This window comes from Protomyctophum parallelum (assembly GCF_964188405.1).
Source record: "Protomyctophum parallelum genome assembly, chromosome: 17".
NCBI classification, from domain to species: Eukaryota; Metazoa; Chordata; class Actinopteri; order Myctophiformes; family Myctophidae; genus Protomyctophum; species Protomyctophum parallelum.
In genome coordinates, this window is record NC_139719.1 from 31225849 (window position 1) to 31246017 (window position 20169).

Genomic DNA, 20169 nt, shown 5'->3' on the forward strand with positions numbered 1-20169 from the left:
GTCCGCCACACACACACACACACACACACACACACACACACACACACACACACACACACACCGACAGTCAAGAGAACTGACTCACTAAACAATACAGTCACTAACACACACTAAACAACGTTAGATTCGTACAGTGCAAAATGCAGATAAGTGTAGGCCTATGTTCTTATTATAATTGTGAGTTTGTTTTTTAACATGCGCGAGAGCCGATCTACAAGCTCACAACGCTTGCACTGCGAGTAGCCTAGAGAAGGCTGTCAAGTGAGCAGCGCAATCGCGCATGGCATGCTATATAAATATCCTAATAAATAAATAAAAAGGTGTCGGGGCTTGCAGGGGCAGTTTCCTTATGGGACTCTATAGGCTAACTTGCCTCTAGAATGCATATGCATTTAGGCATACAAGTGCACTCGGCTTTTATATATATATATATATTATATATATATATATATCGTTTTTTTATGTGCTGATCGACCAATATGTTGGGGACACATGCCTACATATTTTATCTGAGATTTGGGGACTATTTATTGATTCAGCATGAAGACTAAAGCCTTCTGAATAAATCTATATATGCAAGTGTATGCTTCCGCAAATTTCTCCGCCACCTAAAGAGGTGGCGGAGGATTTAGCGGAGTTGCCGATCAACCAAAGTCAGCGTCAAGTTCACGGCCATTTCCATGAATTCCAAATTAATGTGGGAAATCCACGTAAATGCCTTTCCGCTAGCGTCACGTCAATATATAAGCGGAAGCGCGTTGAAGAATCAGGCCCAGAGTGTGCATATAGGAGAGCCTTGGGTAGGATCTGGGACCTCTCAGGGTCAGCATCGTCATTAGCGTGTGTGTATAGTCACTGTAAATATTTGATTAATTACTGAGAAGCCATTTCAAGCTATTAAAAGCCGATTATGATAGCAATGAAGGACAACGGAAGTTAATCTGACTATCATCACAATAATTAGCCTATCATTTTTTGAGTGAGCCCCGATGGACAAAAAAAGATGGGAAAAAGTCTTACCATGTGTAGATGTGTAGTGGTATTACATATATATATTGGGAAAACCTAACGTTTTTAACGCTTTTAACTTCTGTACGCAACCTTTGAACCTGTTATTCATGGGGTGTCCGGGTCGTGCAGTGGTAAATGACCTGCCTACCACTGTGAGCACTGTGGTTCGATTACTGTAAGCGGCCTCCAGCTCGGCTGGCCGCTCCATCGAACATAATTGGCTGTGTTTGCGGGTGGGAAGCCAGCAGGAGACTTGAGTGCCTGTTCGGTAGGGAGCTTTGAGAGATTGTTTACACCTCAATTTCGCCCTTCCTCACTCCTCTGTCCTGCTTTTCTCCTTCCACCCATCCTTCTCCTGACAGGTGTATCACGACAGTTGTCAAAGTTAATTAAGGGGGAAATGTCTAATGTCTTTCTTTCTTTCTTTCTTTCTTTCTTTCTTTCTTTCTTTCTTTCTTTCTTTCTTTCTTTCTTTCTTTCTTTCTTTTCTTCCTCCCAGCAACAACCAAACTACTGGAGTTTCAAGGTTGGTTTTAACATTGTGTTTGTGATTTAGCATGAATCTGTAATTTAGCATGAATCTGTGTGTCTTGGTCTGTAATAAGATAACTTTTCATTGTGTTTGTGCATGCCTGCTTGCCTTCTCTATTCATTGAAATATTGTTTTAGCTTTGGCTCAAATCTTCAATGCGGTTGGATTGAATCTGGGCAGCTACCCTGACTTTGCAAATGCTGTCTGAAAAAACAACAACATTTGCAGTACTTTATTGGTTGCAGACACTCTGGACAGTGTTGCACTGCTGATTTTATTTTGGTGGGACGCTATTTTTAAAGACGCCACGCACGTGTCACTTAACACCTACACTACAGGTCACATGATATGCACCTAGACTCGTTAATGTACGCTGGTGTGATACTCAGCAGCCTTTGTAAAGTTTGTTGAGGTGTGAAATTAAGGGTTGTTTGTAATCGATGCATGTGCGTGCGTGTGCTCCGGCGTGGTACCGTGTGCAATGACCAATGCAACAGTGATTGTGGATGATGGTAACGTAATGTTGAAACGTTGCTGATTCAATCTAAGTAATCAATTAGTGTGGGTGTATTTTTGTTTATCCGTATTGGTTGTGAATGGGAAATCTCCTCTCAAGTAATTGTACATTCACAGCTTGAAGCCCTCATTGCAGTTACACCTAGGTAATTAGGCTAATTCGATAATGATATTCGATAGAAACTGTCCTTGGGGGAATAGAGGAGACATTTAGGCAATAATAACTGAATTTTATTTGATTATCACACTTGCATGTCGTGTGAGGAGTATGTTTATTAAACAATCCATGTGAGATAGGGCTGGGCGTTATGACTTCAAAGTCAGTTATCGCTTGTTTTTTCAAGTTTTTGCCTTGATTATGATTAATGAACTATGTTTTTTTTTAAACAGTGAAAATAGCAGATCAACAAGCTCCGATATACAAGCTCACAAGCTGTCATGATGAGACGTGTTGCGAGCTGGTAGAGCTCCTATTTTCACTATTTTTGCATGGCACCATTGTACACTGAAATGCTGTATAACATAAGTACAGTACTCAAGTAAATGGACTTACTATCCACCACCACTTATTGTACAGTAAGTGATATTTTTGAGTTGGTCTATATTCTGATAGTAATCATTGCTACAGCATATAGCATCTTTTCAGTTACAGAGGTCTTCTCCGTCTCAGCAGCTTCCGTCTCATATTCATCAACTTCCAATTTTGTCTGCAAATTTTTATTCACTGTATGAGTTTTGGATGAAATATCCAGACCCGAGTTAAAATGTACTTTCTGTTTATCAAAGAGCTGGGTAGATGGGGAGACCCCTGTTACTGAACAAACACTCCATATGGCAACAATTACTTGGGACACACTTGGGAATATAGAGCTATTTAACAAAAAAACAGACAAAAAAATAATAATAATAACACCCCCTTTAAGAGCTGAGATAAACATTTATTGGTCCCTGGAGGAAAATTTGGCAACAAGTAGAGGCCGCAGAGGTAAGGGTAGACGACTAGACGTAAAACAAAATGTGAACTGAGTGGTGCAACTCCCCCCCCCCCCCCCCCCCTCTCTCTCTCTCCTTCATTAGCAGGCAACAGTGCACTGAGTGCAGCACTATCCCTCTCTCTGTTTCTGGCACAACAGCGCCCCTACTGGTACTCATAGTCATATACTGGTGCTCATTAACGTCACATAGGCGGGCGGACACATAGACACGGACATTGCTGTTCCTTGGAGTGGTTGCACCACTCAAAAACACACTAGAAATACATCAATGTGGTTGTATGCTTCCACCAACCAGTTGCCGTTTCTATCCGTACCTGACCAGACTCATCAGTCATTGGAGAAAATCAGTAGGTACGTACTACGTACACAAGTTAAAGCGGAACTCAGAGGTGTAGAGGATGGACAGGAGAGGTGACAGACAGCATGGTTACTTGGGGAGCGGCAGTGTTGCTCACCAGAACATCTGACCGGCTGCCCTGCAGTCTCGCGTACTTCTTTGGTCTGCTGGTGAGGTAGTTTGTAATCCAGGTCACCACACCGTGGTCCACCTGCATCCCTGAGAGCTTCATATAGCTAGACAGAGTGGATGGATGGGGTTGAAGGAACTGGAGAAGTCGGAGAACAAAATTCTCACGGCGCTGCATGGCGTGGCCTCTCCAGGTAATTCCATGATTTGAATTACAGATGACTTGAACAATAATTGTAGGTTTTCTGTTTCCGAAAATGTGTTTATAAAAACGTATGGCGTATGTACAATACCGGTGTTACCTCATTAGGTGGCTGTACATTAATACAGCATGGAATTGTGGACAAAATCGTATCCAACGACTACAAAATAGTCTTTAGTTGTAGGTCTGAGAGGCTAAATCTCATCAAATGGTGGTCTGTGGCTCCAATATGAACCTTGATATGAAAAGGGTTGAAATCCACTGATAATTTTTTAGACCCTGTAAATGGATCACACACATATTTAACATCAAGTCAATTAAATAATTGGAATCCCAAAAATAACAGTGGTGTGCGTCAGAACAGAACATTCATCTTCAACAGGCATGACTTGACAACATTGCAAATTGTATTGCTTTTTTTGTAATCTGGGATCATATTGAGAAAATGAGCTTCTTTTGAGCCAAAAAGAAGAATCCAAGATATTACGATTCTAAAAACGGCGTTCCCATAGACAGCATAAGCCAGCGGAATTTTCATTTCCATTATTATTTTTTTCCATTGCACCCGAAGTATTACGAACGCGTAGGGAACACAACTGTAATCAATTTATATTAAAATAATATTAAAAGGTGAACTCGGCGCAGAGGGCGTTTGAACTAGAAGGCGTCAAAAGGTGATATCGGCGGTAAATGAGTTATGAGAATACAGATGCCAGATCGTAGAGGCTAGAGCTGAATGGAACAGAAACCGTGTGTAGGATGTTCAAGGCTACGCTTTGATCATTTCTTGATTATCTCGGCACGTCTTAGAGACATATTGGAAATATCATGTGTCTCCTTGCTGCAATATCTCCTTCTGCAAAGGAGAGGGGTGAAGGAAGGTGAAGGGGTGACTCAAGGTGTATACAAAACGATAAGCAAACTGCATTTCCAGTATGGTGCACTAGCATGAATGTTTCTACTGTATATATATAGGTGCAGAATGCACGTCTGAAATGACGTGCTAATCGCTATTGGCTCAGTGCAGTATATTTGACCCTCAGAGTTCAATTAACAGTCTGGATTTGGGTTTGTCATGCAGGACTCCAAAACGAGTCTGAGGGTTTTGACCCCTGCATTTATTGTGACCCATTGAAGGCAGGGCCAGGAGATTATAATTTATAGTTGAGTTTATGCTAGCATAAGCGCTTATAGTGAGCCAACAGAATCTTAATGAGAAAATTACTTGCTATTCTGAAATCTCTCATCCCTATTGCTGACACAGTGAATGTAGAGTTTACTCAAATATTTGAGAGCAATGCTGCTTTGTAACTTAATTTAAAATAATAATAATTAGATATGCTGTATTATACATTAATTAATGAGTAATAGGAGGTGAGGACAGGAAATGGAGTATGATTAATGTCATATACTCCTCCACCCCCCTTCTTCCATACCAAGCAGTTCCTAACTGAAAGCCCATTGGTGATTGCGAACGCAATGATTGCCAACGCAATGATTGCGAATGCAATGAGCCATTACTATGTAACACAGGCAGAACTGTCTGTCTGTCTGTCTGTGTGTCACACCACCCGCCCGTCACCGGAGGGCGCAGCTGTATCACACACAAAAACACACACACACACACACACACACACACACACACACACACACACACACACACACACACACACACACACACACACACACAAAACAAAACTTAAAAAAATAAGAAAAGTACGTACGCGTTCGCGCGTCTTACTTGTGGTTCATTGGGGTCACACATGTACTTGTATGTGCATGTACACAAGCACACACACGCACATGCACAGGCTTTATTGAATGTGCTTGTTCGCTGCTGGCCTGTAGCTCCCACCGTTGGGTTATTGCTCTCCGCTCCTCTCAAGCTAGGGGCCAGGAGTTTCGCCTCCTCTTCTGATGCAATAGAAAACCCTGCAGCTAGCTCTCTCTCTCTGTGTGTGTGTGTGTGTGTGTGTGTGTGTGTGTGTGTGTGTGTGTGTGTGTGTGTGTGTGTGTGTGTGTGTGTGTGTGTCTTTGATGTTCCAGTTGTTGGCTTCCTCTCTAAATGTGCGCACACGCACGCACACACACACATGGGTTGTGCACATGCATTGCCAACCCATTGTAGATTAGCATACAAACATCTTGAGGGTGTAGCTGAATACACTCACTGAATTTGCACTGCAGTGGCCGTGAAAACTGTAAATCCACACATTGGACATGCTTGGACACATGCACACATTCATGGACTTCCACTCACATTGACATTGTCTGCTTGTTCAAACTGTACGCCATGGAGAGAACAGTCCACACACAGTAGGCCTTTTCCTGCTGCTGCCCAGTGACAGTGTCAATAATAATGGAGCAGAGGACGGCATAAATCTCTCCCTCTTGTAGTTCCCCGCCTGACTAATGCAAGTATTAATGCCCCCATTTGGCAACTCTTGCCACTCTTGTCTGTCTGGAGTGGCAAAAGTAATCAGGTCTTATTGTCTCCCCGCTCCGGCCCAGTGGTGAATGAGGGAGAGTGTTCTTTATGTGCAGACCATGGGCTTAGGCCATGCAGAAGTGGCCTTCGTTTCCATGGGAAATACGAATGCATCTAAAGATCGAGAAGAGATCGGATTTGTTCAGTTCACTGGGCCAATTGAAGGACATTGGGGTATAAGATGTAACATAGCTTAGTGACTGGTGTCTACACGTTTGGCATGTAGATTGATTATGGAGTCGGGATGGCTTCCAAAATGGAAGTATCTGGAAAAACCACAGTGTAATCTGTGGATGTGGGCTGTGGATGATACGCAGAGGAGATAATTATTCTGGTACGATGCAGCATGCATGTCTTTTAGTCATCCTAGCCATTGTTTACACAGTTGCTACAGTATTTGATATTTACTTGGTATCCTATAGTTACTTTGTTTGTAGCACTTCATTGTTTTATTTGTCTATTTACTTGACGATTTACCATTGCTTGTTGACTGGGGTTCATGCCATACACATGTATACTCTGATCTTGCACTTTGTAACTCACTGTGAATAAGAGTGTCAAATGCCTAAATTGTAATTGTACTTGTTTACATGCAAAAAGTATGGGAACTACAGTATCCAATGTAATGAGTAATTTTTCTTTTGAAGTTCAACTTGAATCTACATGTACAGTGCGTTCTCTCATTAGCAATGGTGTGTTTTATTGGGCCTTCAAACTGTATTGTAAAAATGGGCAGCCAATATGCAATTAATGATGCAATACTTTATTCACCTTTCTTAAAGAGGAAAGGGTGTCTGGCTGAAGATAAAGGTCAAAATTAAACTGTAAACATGCACAAACAAACATCTTTCAGAATGGATTTGCATCACTTCAGGGGGCCTGGAAGCCTTTGAATGGAGCTCATGTGCTGCAACGCACGCACGCGTACACACACACGCATGCACACACACATGCATGCACACACACACACACGCATGCACATACACAAATCCTGTGACCTGGGCATTCTCGGTACAGAGGGATATTCCTCTCTCCCATTGAGCTAGCTCAACACTGAACTATTCAGACGGACGCTTTTGTTGCCCTTGTGCTGTTTGGCGGTTGATATGGTGTTGGCTAGAAAATCACTATTCCCCAATCCGAGTCAAAGAATGGCGAGAGTGTTTTCTGCCACTAAAAGGCTTAGGTTGCCCGCAATATTCCCCCTTGCCGAGTGGCGTTATGCTCCGGTACGTGGCAAAAATCCCAGAGTGGCTCTTAAATCCGATCTACCAAGACAACAAGGTCTGCTTAGAAGGCTACAAATGAATAGGGGTGCACTCTCTCTAACGAGAGAGAAAAACAATGACCATGTTAAAATTCCTTTCCCTGAATATTTGTCCCCGCCAGGCCGGAACGGCCAGGAGGTGGAGATTATGCCTGAGTTTTGTGCTATAACTGTAGGTCGTAAAGTCCCCAAAAATAAATATAGGTCACGACCATTTCTGCCTTGTTACAACCATAGGGGTAACCTTGGTGTAACATGTTATTTACAGGTTTTCATTTAAAACCATTTCCTTCTAAATACAGAAGTTCATACAGATTTCTCATATTCCGTTCCAATTGTCTATAACTGCCTTCCAATGTTTGTGTAGGCAACTCGGCCTGGTAGAGACCTTTGCACAGAGGAGCACACTTTTCTAGTCTGTATCTGTATTTACAAAATGCTGAAACTGCACTCGCAAGACTTTTGATTGTTGTGCTGTCTATCATTTCAAATGGCATAGTCTGCCCTCGTCAAATCATATTGTACAGTAAATGTGTTATTGCTAGTAGATTTGAAGGTCAAACATTGAATCTCATAGCAAGCGTTAACTTCAGACATCTTTGTCTCCACCAGGCCGAAGGCATGGGGAGAGAGTATGGTTTGCACTCCATCCGTGTGTCCGTGTGTCCTTGTGTCCGTCCGTCTGCTACTCTGCATACAGCTAATCTCCGGCACCATTGGCCCGGCCCATCCCAAACTGTGCACACACACTCCCTGGATGCCAACGACGAACCTCTGCCGCAACTTTTCCACAACGGCCCTGTAATAGCTCCACCATGAGGCCGGTTTTTGCTAAACACATTTCTTTATATTACTCAAATCGGTATACACCATCTCTATAGTTTTGTGATCAACACGGACCTGTCCGTCAAATCATGAACGCAGAGTGCAATTCTTTCATGCACATTCCCACTAGGCCGAGGAATGAATGCCATTTTAAAATGTACACATCAACTATCAACTGGTGCTATAACTGGCCGATTCGTGTTTTAACTGCACCGATCTGTGTTTCAGCATGGAACCTTTGGCCATGCGAGTGAATAAGAAATGCATGCTCTCCATCAACTGGTCACAATCAAATTGCCCTTTAGCAAGGCAACCAACCTGCAACACCTGCTCCTGTGTTGATGTTGTGGATAACAGCACAAGACCCATTGGACTGCTCACAAATGAATGCCATCTGTGTCCTGTCAGGCTGTCACTACTCCCACAGGCGTCTGCTTTCAGAGGGTAATCCTCCTTGAACCTGACCTAGTACTAAAAAGTATTATACCTTAACCCCATTAAGACCTGAGGCCGAGCTTACAAATGTATTTTAAATCACAGTTCCTTCCTTTTTTTTAATTTAAAGTACCGGTAGCCAAATTTGTTTCTTTAGTTGTTATGCCAATTGATTCCTCCACATTTCTGTGTCATCACTGCTGTCGGATCCTACTGACTCACCTGCCAGTGGGGAGCCCTCAGTCAGCCCAACACTCCCTGCTGACGGGTGATACCCCAGCCCGTAGGATTACATGCAATGACCAAAATCACCCTCCCCGCCCAGCTTTCGTCCGCGCAATGTTTGATCATTGAGCAAGTGGTGCCTTTTGTATGGTAACCTACAGATGACATGAGAATGTGCTGGCTCCTTGGTTGGCTGGTTCAAGAAGGTTTACACTATAATAAAATATCAATTGAATATTGGTATTCAAAATGGCTTCTGTAGCTGAGTTGAGCATTTTGAAAAAAACTGTGAGAAATTACTTTGTGTTCTTCTCAATGGAATGGAATGCCATGGCTGTGGTGGGATTATATCCATGGAGGTTGTGACAGTTGGGAAGGCCTGGCACAGCTGTGCACAGCTGTCTTATCAATCAAAAACAAGACCCTGTTTATTGGCTGGTTAAAATGTGGTTTTGTCCTGCCAGCCAATCGGTGCTTAAGAGTTGATTTGAGAGCGATATGCTGATGTTTGGTTTAGGGATTCTTTAAGACGAAAAAGCACAGTGGATAATGAACTAAAACGCTTTATGGAGCCCTGATACTGATACTGATCTCAGTAACAAGTGGGTTAAAGACTGGTATTTTAACACAATATGCCTGAAATAGAGGTAAGGGGAAACATGATTGAAACTAGCATTTAAGACGAGGGAGGCATAACTAACTGCCTTGTTATGATGTTTTCATATTTCAAAGATATTACTTATGTTGTAAAATCTTGGACTTCACTCTTCTGCACTGACAGTTTGGACAGTAATAGCTCTAGTCTAGACATTAATGTGACTGCTAGTTTCTTTGATGAGTTCAGTCTAATTGGTGCTGTTCCCTAGGAGAGGTCTTCTGAGGTTTCTCCTGACACCCAGATGCATTCGACACAAGCCTGCAGTCAATTTATCCAACAGAGCTAGTCCTTGTATATCTAATGATATCAAAACAATTCAATGGTTATATAAGAGGGCCCAAAGAGTGTTGTAAAAGAAAAAGAACAAAGAAAATCCTACTGAGCCAAAGTTGAGTTGACAGTCACAGACTTAACCAGTTAAACCCCAGCATGCCTATTCCATGGGGAAAAGGGGTGGAAGGGATCCCTGAGGATACAGGCTTCTGATTTTGTTTGCTTTAAAAGCCTCCCATGGACAGGTGGAAATAGCGTTTCACTTCAAACAATTAATACAACTAGAGCGGTGCCCGTTGGGCACTGGCCTGCTTGGAACGATGCAAGTTGGAAATGAATGCCCCACCACCCAGTTATTATGTCTATGTCCCTTTTATGCCCATATATAGAGTTCTTTGTCAGGCATGCCCAAATATGGAGTCTATGCAGATGTCAGCACATCATTGTGATGTTAGAACAGGCCAGCTCCATATGGAGATCTAGGGGTTGATCAGTTGTGCTAAACTTGACATTAAACGTCGAGTTAAGTCAAACTAAAATGGAAATTATGTGTGCTAATGTTCTTTGTTGCTTACATAACATGCACCTGCACCCCAGAAGCTGTCATTCTGTTTATACTTTGGTAGCTGTTGTGCAAGACACTGGAACCAAGACATTTTGGTTTATCCCTTTGATGTATAAATATCAGTATCACATGTTTTGCATATAGTTTATTTTATTCTTTCATAGTAATGCTAGTGTTTTACCTTCATCTTGGATGGACCTACCTTGAAAAAGTACATTTTAACTCTGCGACATATAGGCCTACTGACATTTAACTATTGGCGTTGGTTTGGGTAGGGACACTGTAGGGACATGTCTTTGACTCTTAATACCAATGTTAAGGGACTATTGAATTGCCCATACCAATATTTTTGAGTGGTGCAACCACTCCTACAACCAGCCAGCAATATCCGTGTGTATCATGTATCATGTATCATGAGCACGAGTGGTGTGCGCATGCGTGAAGCCAGCAATGCCCAGCAATATCCGCGCGTGTGTGTACAATGCGCGTGCCTGCACAATGCGTGCCTCACATCTTGTGCTAAATAAATAGCGTCAATGCTAGCGAGCTAAAATATAGCCATCCTTGCTCTAGAAAGCACCAATGTTTACATCTAGACCACCAGATAATCAGCAAAGACCTCCGAACATCGCGCTAATTGACCAAACCATGGAGAGCTCTGTAGATTAGGAGTTATTCAGCTTTTAGTCTGCCTGTATAATGGGAGGTGGACGGCAGCTTGCATGCGCGATCCGGTCTAGGTACGCTAAAGAAGGAAAGGCCGACCCCCGTGGACGGCAGCTCGCATGCGCGATCCGGTCTAGGTATGCTAAAGAAGGAAAGGCCGACCCAAAATAATAATGAAAAAAAAGTTCTCAGCGACACGGATTGATATCCTTAATAGACAGAGAGACAGACAGACAGGAGGGGGGAGAGAGGGGAGTTGCACCACTCGGTTCACACAGGTGTGATTTTTTTGAATTCAACAAATTGTTAACACCAAAAATCGTTCCGGTTCTGCATAAATAAATGAAAAATAGGAAAGAACCAGCACACTCATCTGCTCCATCTGCATGTTACTTTATTATTGACAACGTTTCGAGCCAAGGCTCTTCATCTGGTCAGATTCTTCATCTAGTGTTTGACCATATGAAGAGCATTGGCTCAAAACGTCGTCAATATAGTAACATTTGGAGCAGATGAGTGTGCCCCCGCACACACATCTGCACACACAAATGATGTTACTTTTGAAACCAGCACCTCTAAGTGATGTGCGTATTCTATTAGTTTTTGTCTGCATAAATAAATAAATAAAAGTTGCTGGAACATGAACACTGGCTGCCATCAGTAGCAGATGCACATCTTTGTGTGGTGCTTTGTGCTTTTGGAATGCAGCCAGGTGTTCTCTGTTTTGGGATGGCGTCCAAGGTTAAATTATGTTATTATTTTGCAGAACAGTGCCACTCATCAATGCCAGTTTTAGAACAAGTGACCAATCATGTAAGAAAGGCTGCTCATATAGGCCTTCTGATGAATAGATACTCTGCTACTATCAGTGATGCTACTATCAGTGCTCAAACATCAGTGCTAAATGTGGATCTTTAGACTGAATGAGTGGCTGAGTAGAATTCAAATGGACAATCAGTCTTTGTATTGTGAATCTTTCAAAAAGGAAAAAAGTTCCTTTGCAACATTTATCCTCAACAATCAAGACTGTTGAGGATAAATGTCACAGTCATCAATCTAACTTGTCTAATATCCAGCCTTTTCAAGGGGTTATTTTATTTATAATATAATATTTCAAAATTACTTTTAACATAGGGGGGCAAAATCTGTGAAAAATGTGCATATTTTTTTTAAATCACACCCGTGTGAAGTGAGTGGTGCAACTCGGTGTGGCGGTCCCCGAGGGGTCCCCGGAACATCCAGACCCCCAGGAACGCACCCAGGGGGTCGGGCCTGTTCCGGCTAGCCGGATATGGTGCCCAGGTCCATATATAGTGCCCAGGTCTCGTGACATCATGTGCCATCATCAGGGATGGAGATGTGGAGACCCTGATGCCATATACAGTAAATGCGACCTGCTGTCGCAGTTAAGCCCATATGGAGATCGCTGATGCCATCAATATTGGCGAGCAACTCTACATCTGACCTCAAACCCTTAGATCTCCATATATGAATATATGTCAGAACCTGTTCTGACATTCCATATGTTGATCCTTCCCCATCCATCCTTCCTCTTCGATGTCTCCCTTTTGACTTATACCTATCCATTCAAATTTCAAACTCTAGACGGGCCTGCCCCTGTGCCCCAAAGTTATTAGTGCTGCCGTGCCCAGCAGCCGGCGGAAACTAGAGTTCTCAACAGGCCCACCTGTCCATTCAAACTCTAGACGGGCCTGCCCCTGTGCCCCAAAGTTATTAGTGCAGCTGTGCCCGGCAGCTGGCGGAAACTAGTGTTCTCAACAGGCCCGAAAATGAAGGCCCGGCCCTATACCTATACCTAGACCCTCATCAAACCCTGTACACTCAAGAGAATGTCCCCGCTACCACCCTTAGATCTTCATATACTGTATGGAGGTCACCTGTTCTGACATTCCATATGTTGACCTCATCAAACCCTGTACACTCAAGACATGCTCCTTATATGGCCTGTACAGAATTCATTCCATGTTGATCTGACTCCCCTTGCCAAAGCGCCAGCGCTCGCCCAGCAGTCTACCGTCAACGAGGCGGATGCGTGCACGCGACCTCGCTTGTCGCTTCTCGCCCTCAGGCGTCTTACTGGTGTGATGGCCATATGACGTTTGGGGAGGATGAAATGGGATGAGGCCCATTGGGAGAGGCTTTGGGGAAGTTCACTGGACATTCCTGCATGGAGTGAATATGTCATAGGCGTAAATGTACAGACTGCATAGAATAAAGAATAAAAAAACAGTGGGTATGGGGCAGACATGCTTGTCCTCTCTCATTATGTGAGCACCTGAAGAGATGGCCCTCTGCAGTCGGTACTGAGAAAGTGGGTGCTAAGTTAGACAGAAATATCGGGGGATTGCTTTCCGCCACACATTCGGAAGCATACAATTGTCTTGATAGAATGTCATTCCGAACAAAGGGTACTAATTAGAAACACAAATTAGAAACCGGTGTCCACTGACATTTGGTCACGAATGTACAACATGTTTGGCAACGAGGTGGTCTTATTAATTAGCCTTTAGCCTCTATCGCTTTCTTTCTCCATGTACATTTCATTGTTTGTTTTCCAAACCTATTCTGCTCCTCTATTTTTTGTCCCACAACACAACATTTTCCCTTCGACAGCTTGATGTATGGACGGTAGTTACTAGTTTTAGTATGTAAATACTAAATAGGCATGGTACTCGGCCATACATACAATATGCATCAATGCATGGCCAAGTACCATATGGTACTTACCTGTACTCTGTCAGGTTGTTGTTGTGCAGCAACAAATCACAGATAGTCTCACAGCGTTGGCGTACGGGGTAGGCAATACCAACAGATGTGTATTAAGGTGATATACTTTAAGCTGTGGGAGCTCATTACTGTAGTTTCTGGGCTGGAAAATGTCTGTCAGTAAGGATTCATTAAAAAGCAGCCTGTTCCAGAGGCTCCTGTTATTGCTGTAATGAGGGGCTCTTCACGATTTGAGCTCCCTGGTGGCTCAAATTGGACAGGTGAAATATCCGTGGTCATTGAGCGTCACAGGCGAGTCAGTCAGGCTGGTGTCTGGGGGTGTGTTGTGGCTATTAGCATTCTGCCGCATTGCCTCGGATGATGCCGCTCTTTGTTGAACTAGTGAAGCCAGCTTGCTTTTGTCGTCTTGGGGCCTTGGCATTTCCCAGTGCTTTTACAGAACAACAGCATCTGCCTATTGTACGGTTCGGCACCTCACAGCGCAATCGCTGCTGAGTGCTCAGAATACTACTTTTGGGTTTGTACACCTTTGGGTTTGTAAGCAACTTCGGCGGTGGCTGTCTGTCATGATTAAAGCAGCTGGACTATTGCAGAGCTGCCAACCTGCACACATTTTGTGTACCAACCATGCAATTCTAGGCGTATAGACACCTAGAATTGCGTGGTTGGTACACAAAATGTGTGCAGGTTGGCAGCTCTATTGGGAGGTCAACCATTGGGCTATTTTGACTCCGCCTTGCGTTTAGTCTGCTGTTTTGAGCCAGGCCAGTTGTGTTTCGTACGAAGCAGTCTAATTTTGCGACTCAGCGTGTTATTTTGTTGTGAACGTCGAGATTGAGTGAGTTGCTTAGCAGTGCTGTTGTTAAAAAATCATTCTTTTGCACTTTGCAGTCTGCACTTCACGGGTTTATTACCCCTTTTTTGACATGGCAAATGGGATAAAATGTATAGGGGTTTGCTTCCATTTGCATACTCACAGAATTAAATTCCCTACCAACACTAATTACACGAGTTTCAGTGTAATTTAGTTTTCTTGTTTTTCCATTCTGTTTTTGATGTTATACCGTCGTTGATTGTGCCTTGTTGTAACACCGTCACATTATCTTCCCTTGTTTTCATCTGTGTGCCATACCTGACTCAAACTGACGGTGTCTCTCTCACACTGTCATTGTTTTGGCTCCCAGGCTCGCACACCACGCGTGACACGGGCCAGCCCCCCACAGCCGGCCCTAGCCGACCAGGCCAGCAGGGTTTCCTTTGCATCGGCTGAGAATCTGGAGACCATGTCGGAGGCAGACGTTCCCCTGGGCTTCAACAGGATGAACCGGCTCCGTCAGAGCCTGCCCCTGGCCCGCTCGTCCAACCAGGCCAAGCTGAGGGCACCAGGTCAGATTATGTCAGATTATGATCTCATGTCCTACATTGTGACCTTTGACCCGCTCTCGGATATGATGCAGGGAACCATCTGTTACGGCAAAGCTCCAAAAATGAACCGGGGGCAAATGCAACGCAGAGCAATGCAACGTTGGCAGTGGAGCACCCTTTATTGATTCAAAAGGGAAGTTGACGCTGACGCGACGCCAGATGGAGCATCGGCTTTAAGCTACAGTGGGAGCTTTCATGATTGGCATCCCTGTCAAGAAAATCCCAAGATGATTTTCAAACGGCACCTGAAACAAATAATTAGGCATTAATTAACAGCAAAAGCATCTTACCCATAATAGTCAACATTTTACATATTTTTTGTACGGGGATTAGCTTCAGTTTAAAACATTGGCTTCAGTTGAAAACATAACTGCACCAAAAGGGGTCTAGTGGTTCTGGTTTGTGAATGCTAATGGTAACCCCTAACAACAGGAGCAAAACCAAACACAATTTAGAAATGAGGATAATATTAATTTGGACTTCATACACCACCACACAAGTTTATATTACGTCAATTAGTAGGGAGCTTACATTATCAACCAGCATACAGTAGTCTTGGAAGTAATTTGTTTTACAAGACATTATCACTTATCCCAGACAATATCCCAGACCAATATTATTTAAAGCAGAGCCTGTGAAACCTGGAAAACAGCTGTAAACTAGAGAGTGAAGCCTTTTTTTCAAGCCTTTTTCAAGCCTATCCCTCAGGATAGGACTGTTTGTGACGTAACAGTATATGCTTAGTAATGTTATGAAGATGAATGCATGTTGTGTTTTCAATTAATGGCTGGCATACATTATACATGACAGATCCGCCGTGATTACATGACTATAAAGATCATGTGTACCTACTTGCATGATATTTCGATAAAATGTGAAGGACTATTATAAATATGTTGCACATAAGTCGTCCTCCTGGTAGTGCTCTAAAGGCAGAGTTGAAAAATGCAGGCCAGATGTTTTTCCTTGGCCTGTAGGGAGTGTGCATACAGGTGCAGTTATATGTAACTGTGACTTGGCCTGTTACCATGAGGCTGATTTGAAAAATGTCAAGTGGCATTTCTTCCTCAGCCTAGTGGGAATATACGTGCAGTTTCATCGTACTCGGACACTGCGTTCAGGGCTACTCCTGGAAACGTTGGAAGGCAATCTTAGCGATTTTTGAGATTTGGATCAAATCTGTGCGAGTAATCGGCCTCATGGTGGCGCTATAACAGCAAGATGTGAAAAATGCAGGGCAAGGGTTTTTCCTTGGCCTCTAGGGAGTGTTATGCACAGATCGGTGCAGTTATATAGGTAAAAACAAGAATTGGCCTGTTATAGTGCCACTGTGAGGCTCATTTGAAAAGAAATCTAAGTGGCATTTTGTCCTAGGCCTAGTGGGAATTGTGTATAATTTCACGGAAATTGCACACTGTGTTCATGATTTGTGGCATTTTGTTCGAAATGTACCAATCCTGCGAGCTTTGGAAGCCAATCTTAGACAATCGGGATGGAATATGGGAAATGGGACAGATTTCTTGTGACTATAGAGATACATATACCGATTTGCGTGATGTATGGATAAAATGTGTACGTGTAATGTAATGAAATGTCTTTAGAAAAACTCTGCTTCATGGTGGCCCTATAACAGGCAATACCGCCAAGATAGAAACGATACCTGCCGCTGTTTAGATGCCTCAATAAAATTATAAAAATCGAAAAGCAAGTTATTAGAAAACAACGGTCTCAATCGTTCATAAATAGTGTTTGTTTATGAGCTGGTCCAGGCGGCTCCATTCACTGCCATGTATCGAACTTCAGGTGCGAGTTTTGCCAGAATTGCCACCCATGACCATCATGGCGCATCCCCTTCCTTTCGTTAGATTCCTTGTACACAACTATAGCAGATGGACAGCTGCCACTATTGTCTCTCCACTGTAGTTCCTTGGCGATATTTTGCCTGAAATAAATATCCATAGTTGTCTCCACCAGCCGAAGGCATGGGGAGAGTATGTTTTGCACTCCGTCCGTCCGTCCGTGTGTCCGTCCGTCCGTCCGTCCGTCCGTGAACAGCTAATCTCAGCCACCGTTAACCCGGTCGATGCCAAATTTTGCACACACACTCCCTGGATGCCAACCATGAACCTCTGCCCCAAACTTTCCAGAACGGCCTGTTATAGCGCCACCAGGAGGCCGCTTTGTGCAAAACAAGTTTTTGCACAGTACACCTACAGATTTTGTCCAAACATCACGCAAATTGGTACACAGTCTCTCTAGAGCCATTCAACGAAACGGGTCTTTCAGATTTATCAGACTCCATCCTGATTGGTTAAGATTGGCTTCCAAAGTTCACAGGAGTGCTCAGTTTCAAACAAAATGCTGCAAATCATGAACACATCGCGTGATTTCCGTGAAATTGTGCACCCACATTCCCACTAGGCCCAGGACGAAATGCCACATGAACAATTTCAACTCAGCCTCAAGGTGGCGCTATAACTGGCCCAAAAGTGTTTTTACCTCTAACTGCACGGATCTGTGGATAACCTGGTGGAGACCTGTGCCCGGAAGGGCACTTTTTCTAGTTCCTTACTGTAGTAAAACCTGAATGTAGTTGTACTCGATTCTACAGCGGTATGATCATAACAATTCTGAATTGTGTTTGCTCCAGCGAAAGCCCTAAAGGAATAGTGTTATTGGACGAACTCTGGTAATTATCACCATGGATCAGTGTAATGTGTGTTTATCACTGCAGTTCCTCAGCAAACTGCCATGTCTCGTCAGCAATGTTATTACATCTACAGTACATCGATGGTCAGTATGAGAACAAATAATTTCCGGCATCTTAGAGCTTATGAATAGCAGAGGTGAAATGGCCCTCAATAACTTAGAAATGGAATAAGGTGAGAGTGGGAAATAAACAGTTGTAGTTTTGAAATTCAAACTGGTTACTTTAATTATTTAATTAAATATTTAATTATATTATTTACTGGCTCTTTAACCCATTTTGACCTGAGATCATTTGACCTGAGATCAGATTAAAAAAATGTCTTCTACATCCTGACAGTTTTCTGAAAAAGCTATGTTTCTATTTCAGTGGTTCTTCGATTTTTCAAAAATAGCAGACCTACAAGCTCGTAGATCTGCTATTTTTCAATAGCTAAAGCATAACATAATGCTAAAACCAAAAGGGGTTCCCGCCCAAAATGGGTTGTATTTGGGGGAAGATTTTTTTAATGATTTAAACCACACCAGGGGATATGGAGAAGGGGACTCTTAACTTTGCATTCTCTAGGGTACTGCATGGGATATATTGATTGATTGGAATATTTATTAACAGTTTGCAGAATTACAGTACATTTCAAGCACAACTCAATACAAAGACTGTTAACTGTGTTAAGTGGACGACCCAATAAATCATTACACATTACAGTACAAGAGGGTCCACCTTGTTCAATTAATCAAAACATTTAGAGACGTACCCGGTGGAGCCACAATAGGTTTTGATAACATTAGTTATGTATGTCAGCCACAGCATAGTTTAGTGTAGAAGGAAAACATAAAATATGAAATAAAACAACGTTTGATCAAATTGCGGCAACTAGTTAACATTCCTGAATGACGTGCATTCCCAATGGACTTTAGTCAGTTCACGTATACGGTGAGGAAAGAGAGAGAGAGAGTGTGTGTGTGTGTGTGTGTGTGTGTGTGTGTGTGTGTGTGTGTGTGTGTGTGTGTGTGTGTGTGTGTGTGTGTGTGTGTGTGTGTGTGTGTGTGTGTGTGTGTGTGTGTGTGTGTGTGTGTGTGTGTGTGTAGGACATTATTTGTTTCCCCTAAATCACCATTGTTTTCTCCTTGGTAATAATGAACAGCTTTAATTAAGAGGCTATAGTTATTGTTCCACTATTGTGAAATGGGCTCATTATTGAAAATCCCAGAAGACGATTGCAGTTCTGTCACTCTGTGTGTGCGTGTGTGCCTGCGTGCGAGCATGGACACACACAGTCACACACACACGTCTGTCTGTCTGTAAATGTGTACTGTGGAATGTACCTCACGTTCTCTGCCTTTTCCCTTAGCCTCTCAACTCTGTGCATTTGTGTGTTTGAACGACAGCTAAAACTGCTTTCATTCTCCCTCCTCGTCACATGACACCCCCCACCACCCCTCCCTCCCTCCCTCACCCTCACTTTCTGTCCATTAATTTCTCAACGTCCATCCTTGTCTTCTTAATTGTCTCTTCTTCCTGTCCCGTCTACACATGCAGGCGTGTTGTTCTTACAGCTGGGCGAGGAGACACGGAGAGTGCACCTGACTCATGAGCTGACCAGCCTGGAGACACTGAGGGCCCTCATAGTGCACATGTTCCCCCAGAGGCTCACCATGGCCATGCTCAGGTACAGGACTGGACACCTGTGTCTGTTTTGTCGACTAAAACTGACGAAAACTAAATAGAAACGTATTCAAAACTAAGGTATAATGACAAAAACTATGACTAAATATAATGATAATTTTGTCAACAAATAAAAACTAGACTAAAATGCTAGGTATGGATTAGTGGACATGAGAGCCAGTGGAACTGTGACAAGTCATTTTATTCTTGGCTGCGTGACTGCGCGGCTGCGCGTGGGTGTCGCACTTGGCTATTTTTGGCACACAGCTGTATGTATAAATCAGGCATTACCATAGCTTTTATAATATTTAGTCAACTATAACTTTAGTAAAGTAAAACATATCAGATGACCAAAACTAAATGGAATTGTATTCAAAAGACTATGACTAAAACAAAATGAAAAAATTGCTGTCAAAATGAACCCTGCTGGAAATTCTCAACCTGTGGTGAGAGTCGTGAGATAGGTTTGATTTCATTTGGTCAGAAGCTGAAAGTTCATT

At 43.0% G+C, this 20169-nt stretch overlaps 1 protein-coding gene across 1 annotated transcript in view; it reads left to right on the forward strand.

The window, feature by feature from the left end:
* The window catches only part of LOC310874475 (SRC kinase signaling inhibitor 1-like), a 70643-nt gene that overhangs the window by 24892 nt on the left and 25582 nt on the right, over positions 1-20169 (forward strand). The window contains exons 2-4 of the mRNA XM_083787285.1: positions 1511-1537; positions 15057-15258; positions 19544-19673. Of these exons, the coding sequence (XP_083643411.1) occupies positions 1511-1537; positions 15057-15258; positions 19544-19673 (359 nt within the window). The remainder of the gene's footprint in view (positions 1-1510; positions 1538-15056; positions 15259-19543; positions 19674-20169) is intronic.